Source organism: Rhea pennata, chromosome 6 (assembly GCF_028389875.1).
Source record: "Rhea pennata isolate bPtePen1 chromosome 6, bPtePen1.pri, whole genome shotgun sequence".
NCBI lineage: Eukaryota > Metazoa > Chordata > Aves > Rheiformes > Rheidae > Rhea > Rhea pennata.
The window spans coordinates 24,782,993-24,799,694 of NC_084668.1; the positions used below are offsets into that span (position 1 = coordinate 24,782,993).

At 54.9% G+C, this 16,702-nt stretch overlaps 2 protein-coding genes across 2 annotated transcripts; one reads left to right on the forward strand and one right to left on the reverse strand.

The window, feature by feature from the left end:
* Positions 1-490: 490 nt before the first annotated feature.
* EVX2 (even-skipped homeobox 2) lies at positions 491-3,470 on the reverse strand. The gene is made up of 3 exons (XM_062579283.1): positions 3,047-3,470; positions 1,672-1,922; positions 491-1,156 (listed from the first exon to the last, which is right to left on the reverse strand). Exons 1-3 carry the CDS (start codon positions 3,468-3,470, stop codon positions 491-493), a joined length of 1,341 nt encoding a protein of 446 aa, XP_062435267.1.
* A 6,985-nt stretch (positions 3,471-10,455) lies between these two features.
* HOXD13 (homeobox D13) lies at positions 10,456-12,158 on the forward strand. Its single transcript, XM_062579094.1, has 2 exons — positions 10,456-11,161; positions 11,908-12,158. The coding sequence occupies exons 1-2, from the start codon at positions 10,456-10,458 to the stop codon at positions 12,156-12,158; spliced, it is 957 nt and encodes a 318-aa protein (XP_062435078.1).
* The last annotated feature ends 4,544 nt before the right edge of the window (positions 12,159-16,702 follow it).

Below are 16,702 nucleotides of genomic sequence, written 5' to 3' on the forward strand. Positions count from 1 at the left end.
ATGTGTGAGAAATAAATCCAAGAGCCATTTTTACCGAGGAAAAGAAACACACGAAGAAAAAAAAAAAGTTTAGAAAAGTGTCTGTAAGGTAAATGCTTCAGGACAGCATCCTACACCTAGATAGATTCAAGTATTTCCCAGATTCGCGTGAATATGGTGGTTAGAGAGCATGAGTTTAAAAAATGCCTCTCCCAATCCTGTCAATCTCACACTTCCCTGCCCGTTACTGGCCCATCCGCAGCAGCCTCATTAGCTACCACTTTCCGTACATAACATACGCGAGACGTTTCCCATTTCTTCCAACTCAAACCGAAATCACAGAAAAGCAGACACACGTGCCCCGCTCCGCGGCGGCGGGGCGGCCGCGGGGCGCCCGGGCCGGGGGGCAGCGCCGAAAGCGGGCTCGGCGCGGGCGGCCCGGGGACCCGCCGCCGCGCCCTGCCGCCGCCCCGACGGCCGGGCCGGGCCGGGCCGGGCCGGCCCGGGGCAGTTATCTGGTGAGCGGCGCCTCCTCCCGCTGGTCGGGCGAGGCCACGGCGGCCTTGCCCAGCACGGCGGCCGAGTAGGGCAGGAAGCCGCTCTCGGGGCGCTGCGCCGCGGCCGTGCAGGGGAAGTCGGCGGCGGCGGCGGCGGCGGCGCCCCGCGAGCCCAGCGCCGAGGCCGCCGCCGCCGCCGCCGCCGCCGTCTGGCTGCTGTGGCAGCTGAGGCAGGAGCAGGGCGCCGAGCCGCCCCCCGGCGCCGAGCCCGCCGCCGCCGCCGCCGCTGCCGCCGCCGCCGCCGCCGCCGAGGCGGCCGCGCTGCTGTTGAGGCCGGCGGCGGCGGCGGGGGCCTGGTAGAGGCCGGGGTGGCGGAAGCTGCAGAGCAGCTCCGGGCGGGAGTAGGGGTGCGAGAGGGCGCGGAAGGTGTCCAGCGGGCGGATGGAGGTGGCGAAGGGCGAGGCGGCGGCACCCGAGGCGGCGGCGGCGGCGGCGGCGGCCGTGACCCCGACGTGCGGGTAGTAGTGGAGCGGGACGTGGGAGTGGAAGGGGTAGGGCAGGCTGCCCGTGGCCGCCGCGTGGGTCATCATGTAGGTGTAGAAGCTGGGGTCGGCCGGGTGGGGCCAGGACATGGCCAGGCGCTGCCGCTTGTCCTTCATGCGCCGGTTCTGGAACCACACCTGCGCGGGACACAAGCACAGCGCGGCCTTAGCCCCGCTCCGCGCCGCTGCGCGCCCCGCCGCGGCCCCCGGCTCGGCCACCGCCGCCTCGCCCGTGGCCCGAGGGGAGCCGGGCAAACGCCGCCCCGCGGAGGCTCCCTGCGGCCCGAGTCCCACGGGTGTCCCCGGAGGCTTCCCCTCTCCCCCCGCAGCGGAGGGCTATTACCATATGGCACCGCCGCGTCCATCCCTCCGCCTCGGCCTCCCCCTGCCCTTTCTGATAGCTGTGTTTATTTTCTCTCCCCTCTACTCTTAGGAAACGCGCTAACGCAATAAAAATTGACAGGGAAAATAAAAGAGCAAATAAAAAGTTTTCGATGCGGAGAAGCAAACAAGCGGGAAGAACAACCGCTAATGGGGGCCGGGGCCGTGCTGTTTACCCGAGGGAGAGGGCTCGCTAGCCAGCCTGCTCGCGGCGGCGCCGCTGCTGCTGCGGGGCTCTGCGCGGGCGCGGAGCGGCGCGGGGGCCGGCCTACCTTGATGGTGGTCTCGGGGAGGTTGAGGGCGGCGGCGAGCTCGCAGCGGCGCGGCCGCGACACGTAGTTCTCGCGGTAAAACTCCTTCTCCAGGCGGGCGATCTGCTCGCGGGTGAAGGCGGTGCGGTACCGCCGCACCTGGTCGGCGCCCGAGCCCGAGGCGCCCAGGGCGCCGGGGCCGTGCAGGCCGGCGGCGGCGGGGCCGGCGGCGGCGGCGGCGGTGCTGGGCGCCGGGCTGCTCTCCGCGTAGCCTGCGGGGCGAGCGCACAGCGCTGAAACCGGCTGCGGTTGCGCGGCTCGCGCGGGGCGAGGAGCCGCGTCCTGCGCGCCGATAATTAATGCTAGCTGTCAGTGTTACAAATTGCTGCTGTTAATAGAATCAATAAAGTTGGGTTTTGTTTTGGGGGGTGGTTTTTTTTTAAGTCACTTCATAACCGCATTATTCTAAGTAAATCGGGCATTTTCGGTAATTACAGCATGGCAGTGTCTGGAGCAGGCGAGCCCCGGGAAGAGCAGGGCAAGGGCACGGGCCGGAGCTTGGCGCCCAGAGCTCGGGGCTCTGCGCTGGTTTTTGCCCCTCCGAGAGTCTTTCTTATTTTCGTTTGAGACGCACGAAATAAGAGCAGACATAAAGCCAATTTTTCCCCCCCGCTCGTTACGTCTAGGATTCCTTCCTTTCTTTGGCACATTTGACGAAAAAGGTATGCACCGTGGCCCCTAGGAAATCCGCTGCTCACCTGGCTCCCTCTTCCCCAATTCCAGCAATAATAACAACAATCGTCCACCAACACTCCCTGCAAAGTGGGAACGAACCGAGGCTGTCTAAAATCCTCTGTTACAAACAGAGGGAAAGCGAACAATGCCCAATTACTGCTAAATGCACACACAATGGCACGCTGCACACACACAGAGAAGGGCAAACGTGAACAAATACAGACGTTTTCCACGCACTTCTCTCTCTCTCTCCCCTCTCTTATTTAACCTACACACACACACATATATATACACATATAAATAGCTGGAGAGATACAGAGAGCTCTAAGAGCTCTAGAAAAAAAATAAGGAGAAAGCATTCCCTAAATATAGGTGAGTGGATAATTGTGCCCGCATATATTCTGGATATATACATCTACATACCAATGGATTTGGGCATACACACACACACCAGCACAGGAGCTATCCGGGCAGTGTATCTCGTCTGTCGTGATAAGGCAGTAATCACAATAATATTTTACAGCCTCGAGCTCTGTCTTTGCAGAAGAGAGAGCGCTGTTTCTAGAGGCGAGCAACTTTGGTGGCGGTGGGTTTGTTTTGTTTTTTAAAATCCAATTTGCAAAGTGCAGGGCTTAGATGGAGATGATAAACGAAGAGTTACCTTTGTTATTGTTTTCCTTCAGCTGGGAGGAAGTCAGGCTGGCTGGGGAGCGGAGTGCGGAGCAGCCCACCTCCACATCACTGTTCATATCTGCCTCTTGAGCAACTTCCGAATAAAGGCTAATTTTCTTCCTGCTTTCCGACGAAGGGATTTCGGACGAGACGGTGCTTTCACTGCTCGGATGTTGAAGATTGAATAAAGTGTCTATTTCAAATTTTCCTTTGGCAGAGATGTCCCCTATAGCGCTATGCAGAGAGGCGGAAGTTAGTCTCGGGCTGAGGCGACCACTGTGTTGAGAATTTTCGAGGGCCTCCAGCACGGCATTTCCAGCTGAGTCTGACAAATTCGAGAGCCTTTTGCCAGCTGTAGGGCTGTGTAGCCCTCTCTCCATCAGGATCATCTCTTTTCTTATTCTTTCCATCATCTCAGCTTTATAAAAAATGTCAAAGTTGCAGGGCTGGTCCTGTACTAATGATGAGCTGCAGCAGGGGCTAATTCACATTCAGCCCGGCAAGTGTCTCTAAATATTATTATCTCTTTTTGAGGGAGGCGTAAAAATTGTGGGATGCCAAAGCGAGGGAATGACTGGTCAAAATGACCCATACATCCTTTCTAGCCCGAAATGTCATTCATCAAAAAGTGGTGCTCGTCATTAAGGTACGAATGACGCTGTTCGAATAATCATTTATTGTAACAGGTTTATAAGCAAATAAATACAAGCTCCTGTCAGTGGATAATGAAGGCGGCTTCTGAGCAGACAAATATATCCAGGTGGAAAGAAAGAAAGACAAGAAGTGAGGAGTAAAGCGCTTGTCCTTAGCGTGATCAGATCCTGCTGGAATTGCTCTGGGGTTTGGCCTCTGGGGTGAAATTGACAGTCTGATTAATAAAATGAGCTGTGCAACATTTCCCCCTTCATTTAGGTGCATCATTATGCTCTGATTTTTGTTTTGTTGCCTTTTAGGTCCTAATGATGCAGCTTCTTTCTCATTTGTCCTCGGGCAGAACTACATGCTAAATGTTAGATAATGCTTTTCTTTATTATTATTTCGGAGGCGGATTTTAGATCACAACGAGAGGACACGCTGGAAGAAGACCAGCGGACAGAGAATCTCCTGCCGCTGACATCTATTTACTTTTCCCTTCCCGTTTCTGACTGCATTAGTACTTTTATTTAAGAATTATACAAGCACCCCACACACACATCCTCGCACGAGCAAACCTTACACTGAGACTTTGCAAGTACTACTGCTGCCGGCACGCACCGATTTAAGTGTACATACAGCAGTTGCCTGGAAATGGAAATGTTTACCATAATCTCTGTTTTCTAATATATTTTCTTTGTTGCGTCCTTAAATACAATCTCCTTTAGACTTTCTATAACCCTGCTTATCGAGGAAGCTAGCCGGTGATTTTTCTCCCCTCTGGGACAATACTCGGCGCTGTACGGTATGATAGGTGCGGGGGAGGGGGGGGGAGAATAACCGAAGGACATTAAATACTTTCGTGATTTAAAACACTCCGTAGTCGTGTCATTTCATTCTAGCGGCAGGTTTCTTTCCAACCCTTTCCTTTTCCCCTCCCCACCGCCAAGAAATGCTACATATTTAAAAATTTAAAATGCTAAAATGATACGGGTTTATTGCCTACAGGCATCAAACTAGTAGACACATATCATCTTTAGCCCCCTATTTCCAGAGTTACCTGTGGCTCAGTTAGCTCATCCCTCCGCTCTTTTCCGGGTGGTGTGGAGCGCAGCGTCTCTCGCACGCTGCGGGGGACACGGGCTACCACGCTCAGCAGACGTGACAGTCGGAAAGTCTCCCTTCAGTGATAACTTTGCTAGTAATAACGATGCTGATGGCGACCATTTAAATGAAGATAAATCCTTCGTCGTTAGCATCTCTGGAGTACTCTTCAGTAGCTTCCCAAGCTTTATCCTCGCCGTGATTATTTTTCACCCACATAATCTAATTTCTAGGCACTGAGAGTCTGAGTTTGATCGCCCGGAGAAACACCCCAGCGTTTCCTGTGATTAAACGTGGGTTTGGTTTTTTGCGAGGAGAGCTGTTCCTGCTAATGTTAAAGTCATACACATCTCCTAAGTTCTTGGGCTCTTGCGCATGATTCATAGCTCGAAAATGGGATACTTGTCAGATTTTTTTTAATAACGTGTTAAAGTCTCCCTAAACATTCCATGAAATATTTAGGAAACATTCTAGGCGTTGTTTGCAAAATCCAGCCTTCCATTAATGAGCGTTTTATGTCAGCCCTTTGAAATGTGAATTTAGACTGCAGTGTGGTGTCCTGTGTTTTACAGCCCCCAAACCAGACAAAAGTAAATATCAAGTTTTCATTGCCCGCGGGCTCTGCGGCGGCGGGGAGTGCGGCGGCCCCTCGGGGCGCACCCCGGGGCCGCGGCCGCGGCCGCTCCGCCGCCGCCCCCGGGTGGGCACCGGGCACCGGCCCCGGGCGGCGGCCCCCGCCGCAGCGGCGGGCTGGCGGCGCTTCCTGGAGCCGGCCCCCGGCTCGCCTTGGAGCGGCAGCCGCGGGCGGCGGGGGGCGGCGGGCAGCGCGGGCGGCCGGCGGGGATCGCCCGTCTGCGCCGGGCGGCCGAGCGCGGCCGGCGGGGCCGGGCGGAGGAGCGGAAGTCTGCGGGCAGGTTTATTGCTGTCGTTTGGCGCCCTCGTCTGTTTTCTTAAACGCTGTAACGGGGCGAGCATCTTCCCCCCTGCTTTTTCGAAAACCGCAGCTAAGATACCACATCTCCAGCGCACTCACGTGTGCACACAACCAAATCCGACATAACTTTATCCTCCACAAATGTTACTGCACCACTAAAAAGGAGGGAACACCTTTTATGTTATTCAGTGCGAATGAACAGACTGTATGAAAAGTCCCAATGTGAGAAAAAGAAGTTACACGCAAGAGCAGCTGTGAGTGATCTTTATTAGTGTTATTTTATATTTTGCACCTTTTTAATAATACTGATACCTTAGTTTATGTACATTTTTTTAAAAATATAGCTACATTCATATGCAAGGGAAATTACATGCCATAAGAGATGTTAATAATCTTCCTCTAAGTAGATATTAGGTAACAAAAACATTCCATGCAATGCAGTTAATCATTCCACCCCAAAACGTCAGGCCACTTATAAACTAGTCATCTGATAGTTATGTTCCCAGCAAACGCGATCATTCACTACGCCCATGTTTGTAGTTTTTCAAAAACATCAGCTCAGCCTAAAAAACTTTGGACAGAGTTTTCCAAAAGAGTATCTCAGCTTAAAGAACTCCGGCATTGGTGTGACAGTAGGGGGCAAATGGGGAGGAAGTTACAGAAAGTGACAAAATAAAGCGCGACGTTTTGTTAGACACTGTTTACTCAGTTGTTCTTATAACTTTATTTAGCCTCTGAGGCCTATGGCCAACGTGGTTTTTATTTTCACGTAAATTAATTGGGATTAAGATATTAAATCAACCAAACAATACCTCGGCCAGATTTTGGCCCTCGAAGCGGACTTGTAATGACGGGCTGGCTACGGGCTTCCTCCTCCTCGGCGATGGCCGCGGGCAGAGCGCAAACGGCGGAGGCGTCCGCGGGCGCGCAGCGCGGCCCAGAGGGGCTCGGAGGCGCCCTGCGCGGCCCTGCCGCCCCGGGAGGTGCCGGCAGCGCCAGGCCCGCGCAGGTCGAGGCCCTTCCTCTGGCCTGCCCCGCGCCAGCTGCGCGCAGGGGGCGGCGGCACCGGGGCCGGCGGCCGCGCGCAAGGCGCCGCGCGGACCGGGGGGGCCCGCGGCGCGGCTCCGCGGGGGCGCAGCGCCCCGCCGCGCCCGCCGCCCGCGCCGCGCCCGCGCCGCCGCCTGGCGGCGCCACCTGGCGGCGCGGCGCCGGCACTGCGCCCCCGCGGAGCCGCGCGCCTCCGCGCCTGCCGCCGCCCGAGCCATCGGCCGGCGCTCCCGGCGCGTAGCCTGCGCCGCGGCCCCGGGCCCGGCTCTTCTCCCCCTCCTCGCCGGAGAATTCAGAGCCCGCGCCCGGGCCTCTGCCCCCGGGTCGGATCCGTATCGTCCTGGTCGCGCCCGGCGGAGAGGCAGGGAGGGGACGAGGCAGCATGTCCCCGAGTCGCACGGGCTTTTAGGAGACACCCCTTCCCAAAGCGCACACAGCCGAGCTCCGGCGGGCGCCCGCGGCGAAGGGCTAAGCGCTGCCTGACGGCTTTGCAGCCAGCAGGCTTTCATTTCAGCGCTAACACACAACGCTAGCCGAAAGGGCTCGGGCTAATACTGCACGTTAGCTCGCAGCGGCGGCAGGTCGGCGAGCTCGTCCCGTGTCGCGGTCCCCGGGGTCTGCGCGCCGGTACTGAGCAGGAGGCGGGGGCGAGAGCGCGGCCGGCCCCGGCCGCTGACCCGCAAGTCAAGTTCAACGCTCTCATCCGCCCCACCGCCCGTCAGCACTTTGTGGAGGCCAAACAGGGAGTTTCGAGAAAACTTTTTCGTACTTGATTTTTTAAAAAAGTCTGAAATAAATAAAAAGAAAGCATGACACACTTTTGGAGAAAAAAATATTTTAACAATCATCCCTGTGTTGCTGTTAAACCCTTTATTATCGTAACTGGCTACTTTAAAGGGGAAGGGAAAAAAAAAAAGAAACCTATTCTGTTTTGCTATTAAAATCTCACACAATTTAAAACTTAACAACAGAATATAATGAGCATGAGGAAAAATCTGGGGAAATACTGATCAATTGTTTTCCTTTGTCGTTTGCACTACCCGTTGGCCTCGGACAACTATAAATTTTTTCTACAGTAAATATTAACAAGAGAGGAGGAAGAGAAGTAACTTCCTAAAGATACATCTACCAACGGCAAGCTCTGTCAAGGAAGATGGTGATAAAAGGGATTTGTTTTTCCTGGGAGAGAACAGGCACAGGGTAGATAGCAATTATAGACACCTAAGTCGGTTAGATCATAGCAAATACACTTGAGGAAATGAGATAATTTAAAAAAAAAAAAAATTCGGGCGGTGGAGAACACAGTAACTTTCTGCAATGGTGCTGCCTAGATCGTGTATTATGTAGATCCCAATGCAATGTGTAAATGGAAAAGGTAACGCAGCTCCGCGGAGCGCGGGACACCCACAGTCCCCACACCGGGGCAAGGGGACGATCTCCCACCCACGGAGGCGCAGCAGGCGCGCACGGCCCCGCGGAGGGCCTATCCCACGAGAGCTAATGCGAGGAGAGAGGCCGCGCGGAAAGCGCGCCCGGCCCGCACCCGCGGGGCCCTGCCCGCCGGGAGCGCAGCCACGCGGGGCCAGCGCGGACGCGCCGGGGACCGACGGCGGCCCTGGGGCGAGCATAGCATCCCGTCGTGCGAGGCGGTGCTCGAAACGTCTGGAGGCTGCTCTGAAACCCGCCCGGGCGCAGCTGGATCGCACCCCGAGCAGCTCCCACTGGGGCAGCTGTCGCAGCAGCGCTGGGGTTTTCTCGGGGCCGCCGCACCGTGACTTGCTTCGATGTACCGGAGCTTTCCTTTCCTTACAGCGGCCCTTTCCTTTCCTTTCTTTCTTTCTTTTCTTTGCTTTTCTTTCTTTCTTTCTTTCTTTCTTTTTTTTTTTTTTTAGTGTTTTGTCGGGATAGAAAAATTCTTCGCATTTACTGGAAGACGGAACACAACGGGAAATGAGAACCCAAATGGAAAAGACGTTCAGAGAAATAGCCTATCGTTTCTTAGGACTTCATGGTGTTAGCAGTGTTTTCACTAGAAAGCTGAGTGCAGAGACATAAAAGGATGAAAAACTTGTGCCTCAACGAACAGTATTCCTAATTATGTAGGGTTTTATGCCCTGAGAATAAATACCGATTCGGCTTATAACTCAGTGAAATACGTAATCATGTCTGGCTCACTTATTCTACTTTTAGCTGATTATTAAAGATTAATAGCAATTAAGTGGTTAGAGCTAATGAACATGAACTTGTATTTGCCATCCGGTTGTTGCTGTGATTACTGGCACCGGTTTGTCATTCCTCACCCCGCTTCCAGAAACTGCCAAAGATTATTAGCCTGGCTACAAAACACAGCTTGGAGGTTGGCGATTACTGCAAGACTTTTCGCTTGCTCGCTCAGCCCCTTCGAGTGCCCCGCAGCAGAAAACAGGCCGGGCAGGGCTCGGCCGTCCTCGGGCGGAGGGTGCCCGCCGCTCCTGGGGAAGGGCATTCCCAAACCAGAAATCTCATCAGCAGTGAATTTCCCCTCCACAGCGTCTGCCTTTCTTCTCTCCGTCGGGATAGTAAACACGGCCCACGCTCCCTTCTTTTCCGAGAGCAGGCGGAATTCGCCTTCCCTTTCCCGGGGAGCAGCCGCCTTTCCCAGGCCCTTGCTGCCCCCGGTGCCCAGGAGGGAGCTCGCGGCGCGAGTGCGGCGGCACTGCGGAGCGGGGGGAGCCGGCCCGAGGGTCCCGAGGGGCCGCGGCTGCGGCTCGCCTCCGCGGCCCGCGGCATTTCAAGCTCTTTGCGCTCCTGCAGCTTCCAGCCCGGCTCAGCGGGAGAGTCGAGTGAGACGACGGGGGGATTTGTCGCAGTTTAGGAATTTAGCTCCAGAACAGCCCTCCTAATAAGCCAGCGCTGCGTTTTAACCAGGCTGCCTTACCCCGGCATGAACTGACACCGCAAGGGAGGAAAAGCCGCGTGTAATGAGTGCCAGGTTTAGCATCCTGCGCAGCGCTCAGCCCCGCCGCGATCCTGCGGCTGGCGGCAAGCGGACGGGGGATGGAGGGGGGCGCAGGGGGTCTCCCACGGTCCGAGAACTCCGCGGGGGCTGGGGGCACTTTGCCAGGCGCATCCGCCCCCCGCGGGCGCTGCCAGGCACAGGGTGGAGAGTGTCTCCGGGCTGCGGGGAGATCTCCGCGATAGGAGCGCGGAGCGGCGCGGAGGAGAGGCGCACCGCGGCCGAGCCGGGCCGCGCCGGGGCCCTCCGCCGGCGCTTTTGAAGCGGCGGGCAGGCGGGTGGGGGTGAGAGCGGCGGGGGCGAGGCTGGCCCGAAGGGCACCGGCGCCGCCGCCCGGCCCCGTGCTGCGCGCACCTCCCCCGCGCCGGGGCCGGGGCCGGGGCCGCGGCGGGGCGGGGGCGCGGCGGCGGTGGCTGGTGGGGGGGCCGTCGGTGCGGGCCGGGGGCTGCGAGCGTAGGGGGCAGTGCGGGCGGCGGCAGGGTCACATGCTCCGACGGCAGCCTATGAGCAGCCCCCCGGGCTGCGGCAAACTAATCTGGAGCCGGCCGCCCCCACCCCGGTCCCCCCTCCCAACCTGGAGTTCGTTTTTATAAACGTACCGCCAGGATCCAACCTGTTGGAGGCAAATAACAATTTGCACCATGCCCGGCCCGGGACCGCGCCGCCGCCCGCGATGTGCAAGGCCATGAGCAAAGCAGCGAGCTGGGAGATGGACGGACTGCGCGGCGACAGCAGCGGCGGCGGCAGCGGCGGCGGCGGCAGCGGCGGCGCCCCCGGGCAGTGCCGCAATTTTCTCTCCTCGCCCGTTTTCGGGGCGGCGCACACGGGCCGCGCGGCCGCCGCCGCCGCTGCCGCCGCCGCCGCCGCCGCCGCCGCCTCGGGGTTTGGCTACGGCGGCGGCGCGGAGCGCGCGGGGGCGGCGCGGCCCGACCCCCCGGCCAAGGACTGCCCGGGCTCCGCCGCGCCGGCGGCCGCCCCCGCGCTCGGCTACGGGTACCACTTTGGCAACGGATACTATAGCTGCAGGATGTCCCACGGGGTTGGGATCCAGCAGAACGCCCTGAAGTCTCCCCCCCACGCCTCCATTGGCGGCTTCCCCGTGGAAAAGTACATGGACGTCTCCAGTCTGAGCAGCACGAGTGTCCCCGCCAATGAAGTCTCCTCCCGGGCGAAGGAAGTGTCCTTTTACCAGGGCTACACAACCCCCTACCAGCACGTGCCGGGGTACATAGACATGGTCTCTACGTTTGGCTCTGGGGAACCGAGGCACGAAACATACATATCAATGGAGGGCTATCAGTCCTGGACTCTGGCTAATGGCTGGAATAGTCAGGTTTACTGTGCTAAAGATCAGACACAGAGCTCCCACTTCTGGAAATCGTCCTTTCCAGGTACGAGAGGGAGAGGAGCGGTCAGAGCGGCCCCCCCCCGCACCTCGGCCGCCCGCCCCCCCCCCGCGACGCAGGAGCGGCCCGCCGCGGCGGGCGCGCTGCACAGGCCCGCGCAGAGCGGGGGGCGGCGGATTTCTTCCTTGCCCCCAGCTGCCCCCCGAGGAAACTTCACTTTGCGCTTTCCGCCCCGCGGGAGAGATGCCAGAGCCCTGCCAGGGCCCTGGGTGCCCGTCTTCCCGGCGGCGGGGGCTCTCTGGGGCTTCTTCTTCTGTCGCTTTTAGCGGGGCCTCGGGTTGTATTCGCGCGTGCAGTTTGCAGGACGATGGCTTGAAGGCTTGCGATCCTCCGCTCCTCAGGCTGGGGACTGACCCAGCCCCGGAGCACTTAAGAGACTGCGAGGAGTGAGGGCACACTGGCACAAACCACATGCAAACAAACCGGGGAAAGGCGCACCAAAGAGATTTCTGTGCGTGCTCTGCCAGGAGCGACCTGTTCTCGCCCCAAGCCAATGCCCTCTCCGTCCTGCATGCTCGCTAGAGATGCATGCCTGAGAAGCGATGACAGTCCATCAAGGTTTTGCTGCTTTACTAACGTGCAGATAATGTGGCAGTGTAAATGATAATAAACTGCAAAAGCAACCTGGCATTATTTACTTGCCCGGGAAAACCAGTGCCCAACAAGTATCAGTTAAGCTTTAAAAGCCTGTAATAAAATTCTAATTTTTCACATAATGTCTTTTGCAATAGGGGATGTTGCACTAAACCAGCCAGATATGTGTGTCTACCGGCGTGGGAGAAAGAAGCGAGTGCCGTACACAAAACTGCAACTTAAAGAACTCGAGAATGAATATGCCATTAACAAGTTCATTAACAAGGACAAGAGGCGAAGGATATCCGCAGCCACAAACCTGTCTGAGAGACAAGTTACCATTTGGTTTCAAAACAGGAGGGTGAAGGATAAGAAAATAGTCTCGAAACTCAAAGACAATGTATCTTGATCTATTAGTTGCGGACAGTGATGGATATATAAACTCAGTTTACTACCAGCTAAAGGCTTTTGGAAAGACTTGAAAACATATTTAATTTTTTTCTCCTTCCAGTGGTGGCGAAATTTTGTGAACAGTTTTTCGTGAAAGTCAGCGTTTTTCTTTCAGTCGAAAGGAGTGCTGGCAAACCTTGACTTATTGTTCTGTTTCTTCCTTTTTAAAATAATAATATTTTCTGTTTTTCACTGTAGGCCAGTATAAACGAATTTAAATATGTTGAACGGTTACAATTATAATTTTCTTAAATGCTTAACTCTTTGGGGTCTTTTTCTGTAAATCTTTCTCCGAACAACAGCCAGTGCCAAAAAGTGTCAGTTTTGATTTGGTATCGTAAACTTCAAAACGTGCCAACTGAAAAAAAAAAAGAAATAGGATTCGGAAAGCACGAGAAAGCCGGATTCTGGACCCACGGCAGCACCTAGCTCCTTCCAAAATTCGCGGAGTCCACCGGGATCCGGAGTGAATTGAGAAATGCGCGGAGGGGTAATGTCTGCAGTTGGATTTTTAATATCTTTTTTCGAGGGATTATTATATTCCGAGCAGAACTCCAGGTATTTCTCGATTGAGTTTAATGCTGTGATTTCGTTTTCAGCTGAAGGATTTTGTATTTCCCAGTCGAAAAACGCGCAGCATGTGGTAGGAAGCAGCCTTTCGGGGAGCCCGGGCAGGGCTGTCCCGGGGCGGCAGCGCGGTCCCGGCGCAGGCAGGAGCGCGGCCCCGGCCCTCGCCCCGGGCGGCCCCGGCCCCGACGGCGCCGGGCGCCGGGCGCCGGGCGGCGGCGGGGGCAGAGCCGGGCTGCAGCCAGGGAGAGCCTCCCTGCAAAGACGGGGGTACAAACAACGCCTATGTTGTACAAAATGTTGGATATGCGATGGCCTGCTTGTCCGAGCAAGCACAAGGCTCTTCTCCTTCCACTTATCACGGCGTTTAAAAAGCTTCTGGTTGGAGAAATAAAGTTCACTGCTAACTTTCAAGTTACAAAAAGTAAACGGGTGTTAATGACAAAAGCAATAAATGACGAATTTCAAAAGCTGCCGTAATTTATGTAGGCCGAAAAGGCTAGGACTCTGTTGATTTTTGTTATTTTAAACCTAGTGCGCATGTTATGATATACACAAGGTGATCTGGATCAGACACGCTAATCAACTACTAGGAGAGAGAAGCAATATCCTCTCTGTTAATGTGCCTCGTCTAATTATGAAAATGTGTGTGTTCCCAACTAGTATTATTTATTATAATATCCTATTGCTCTGAACACTTTGATTACCAATGTATGTGGGTAAGACATACAGCAAGACTATTTTTCCATAAACCGTATCTTTTCCCTTTCTTGTCTTAAAGTCTGCTTTTACTTTACATTGTGTTGGAAATACGGGCTGAACTTCCAGGCTGTTGATGATGTTGCGAAACTGTTCCCGAACCGTCTTTAATAAACGTTTTCTTTTCGATATATACATATTTAAATATATATATATATATATTTATATAAAGTGTGTGTGGGGGGGGGTCGCCTTCTTTTCGCAGCAGGGCGCTTCGTGGCTCCGCGGATCCGTGTAGGGCCGCTTTCCGGGCGCGGCTCTCTGCAAAAGTAGAGGCAGATGCGATTGAAGAAGCTGTAGCCCACGGGCCCTTTGCTAGGCAAGGTTTCGCTAGGAAGAGGCGCAGCGGAGGGAGGTGGGGGCAGTCCGGCTCTCCTCTCCCCCTTGGAGCCCAGCGATGCCCCCCGGCGCGGCTCCGCGCCCCGCTGCGGCCCCGGGCGGCGGCGGCGGCGGCAGCGGGCCCGGTGCTCGCTTCGCAGAGCGGCTTGATCTGCCGGAGAGTGAGCGATCTTCCGCCGCCTCCTCCCTCGTCCTTCGCCTTTCTCTTCCGCTGGAATATCCACAGCTTGGGTGACGCTTATTCTCCCAGAATCAACTAAAAAAATCCTGCTGGGAACGGTTCGGGTTTGTTCCACGTGGCATTTTTGTTTGATCTGGGGAAAATAAGACAGCTAAATGTAAGTACCTGGAAGAGCCCTCTCTGATGACCTAGCCTTGTTTTCGCCGAATATTTTAAATTCTTCTTTTCTTCCATTAGCACCCCCTCCCCCGGCAGAAACACCCAGAGTTGTGTCCTCCTGATACTCGGGAATGTTTTCCTCCCAGCGTATTTCCCCTTAAAAATGAAGCGCTGGCACTGTCAGCGCTGTTATGCTTCACGGCCGCAGAGCCGTCGCGGCTTGTACCCTTCCTCCTTCCAGGCTTAACCTTTGGCTTTGGCGGTGTCCGGACTCTCAGAAGACTCAGGCTTTGCCATGACCAAAACTCCCTTCCCAGGGCAGGATGAAACACGAACTGGCTGGCAAATCGGTACCATATGGAGAGGAGCCGCCTTTTAATTTTCTAACAACGTGCAGCAGCATTAGGAAAGCGGCAGCTCCGGTCAGAAAGAAGGCGAGGCAAACGCTGCTGCTGCTGCTGGGGGAGAGAAATCCCTCTACTGCCTTTGTAGATTAAACCTGTTTTCTAGCCGGAGCAGGGGCATTTACGAGCATTGCTTAAACTCCCCCGCCGTGCACAGACGCGGGAGCGGGGCGCCCGGAGCCCGCTGGGGAGGCCGTGCCCGCGGGCGCTGCGGCCGCTCGGCCCCGCGCTCCGCGCTGCCGCTCCGCGGCCCGCGCTGCCTCCCGCCGCTGCTGCCACTGCAGCTGGTCCCAGCCATCCGCGGTTAGCGAAGAGGCCTAATGATGCGCCTGAGATGCAGCGCGAATTATTACACATGATTAACATGCACCGCGGCAAACGGAGCGGCGGGTCCGCGGTGCGCTGCAGGCCGGGCAGCTCGCCCGCCCGGAGCCGCTGCGAGCGCGGCGGTCTGCGAGCCATGTTTAAGGCAATCCTGCCATCTCCTGGACAACCCCTCGCATAGGCCGCGGCCGCGGCGCGCCGGTTTCCCGGAGCCGCGGCCCCGAGTGATGCGTGAGAATCGAAGACGGCCCAGTTACACGCAGAACGACCTTCATTTTTAAAATGAAATAATATTCCAGTAAAATCACAGCGTGTGTAGGCAGTAGCTCTGGCGTCTCGGGTGACCTGGTTGCCTACTTCTTTTCTTTTCTTTTCTTTCTTTTTTTTTTCTTTTTTTTTCAAAGGGACTGGAAAAAGAGCAAATGAAAGCAGAGCTCTGGTCCTCTCTGTTCCTCAGCAGTGATATTTGCTGTACAGAGAAAGACAGTGGGACACCCGCTGCATTAAAACGCCGCCCTCCAAACCAGATGCCGGCTGTGGCTGGAAAAACAAGCAAAAGTCCATTCGGGGCTATTCGGGGCTATCTACACCGCAGCAGTAGAAAATATCCTGTGAAACAAGAGCTTTCTGTTGGTTCTTTTCCCTACAGATTCAAACATAAATATTTTTTTTCTGCTGCTATGAGTCTCTTCAGCTACACAAGATTTTGTTTTCATATTTTTTGCAATATTAGTTAGTAATTACAAGTGATTTGAGCATTATTTGAAAGCTCTGTTTTCTCTAACCCCATAAAAGCTGGTTTGAAGTGTCACCTTTCTTTCTGGTAACTGGGAACTTGCATCTATTCCTTTTGTTTACTGTGGGAAAAAGTATAGTCTTTTTGAACTCAGAATGTTCCTTCTGTCTTATGAGAAACAAAAATCACTGTCAGCTTTTTTGTAAAATGAGATTATGGAAAGAAAGTATTAGCCATCCTCTAAAGGAGGGGAAAAAACAGAAAACAAATAAGCTAGCAAGAGGGAGATTCAATTGGTGGACATAATTCAAACAATAAAAATTAAAGGCAGTGGTCAGTAATATCCTCCAGCAATCCTTGTGTGGTCCTGTGTGGTCTAGGGGAGAGCCATCATTTAAAGATTTCTTCCAGGGCAATGAAATTATTACAGAATTCACCTCAAATTCCCATTAAACAGAGAGATGAATTTCATTAGGAAAATGTCAAGAGGACTAGTGTCTCTGATCTTGGCTTAGAAATAAAACCCAGATTAAAACTATGATTGACAGCACAATAGCATGGAAAATTAACCCTACCTGTTAACCAGGTTTGAGTTTTTAATACAGGCAATGAGAATAACAAAGTCTGGGCTCTGCTTGAGCTGCACTCACTGAGGTTGGGGAGATTCTCTTGGAAAAGAGGCCAAGGCCAGAAATGCCTGGTCGGGTAAAGGATGGGCCTCCAAATTTTTTTGTGGGGACTGGGACTGCAATGTCCCAGGAGCAATTTCAGAGTGCAGTGTCCCCCAGCAAGGGCCCACCACCTTAGACCTTGGATGTTGTCTAGCTGTGTATTTTCCCTGGAGGGTTCAAGCCTTTTCTTAGCCCATTACATGTTTTTTACAGTTTAATACCTGTAACTATAGTTATAATTTTCTGTATTTGTGTCTTTGGGTGCCTGCGGCCTAGGCTTGTCCCCAAAGGAAATAGATTTACATAGTTTGGGGAAGGACATGAGCTATATCCCTGAGGATGCTCTCAGATGTGGTTTCTTTC

Bases quoted from the DNA above. Each gene is read 5' to 3' on its own strand.
- EVX2 (XM_062579283.1), bottom strand. From the start codon at position 3,470: ATGATGGAAAGAATAAGAAAAGAGATGATCCTGATGGAGAGAGGGCTA. The intron at 1,923-3,046 runs GTAACTCTTCGT...CTCGCCCCGCAG, and splicing joins GAAGGAAAACAATAACAAAG to GCTACGCGGAGAGCAGCCCG. The intron at 1,157-1,671 runs GTAGGCCGGCCC...TGTCCCGCGCAG, and splicing joins TCCCCGAGACCACCATCAAG to GTGTGGTTCCAGAACCGGCG.
- HOXD13 (XM_062579094.1), top strand. From the start codon at position 10,456: ATGAGCAAAGCAGCGAGCTGGGAGATGGACGGACTGCGCGGCGACAGC. The intron at 11,162-11,907 runs GTACGAGAGGGA...CTTTTGCAATAG, and splicing joins CTGGAAATCGTCCTTTCCAG to GGGATGTTGCACTAAACCAG.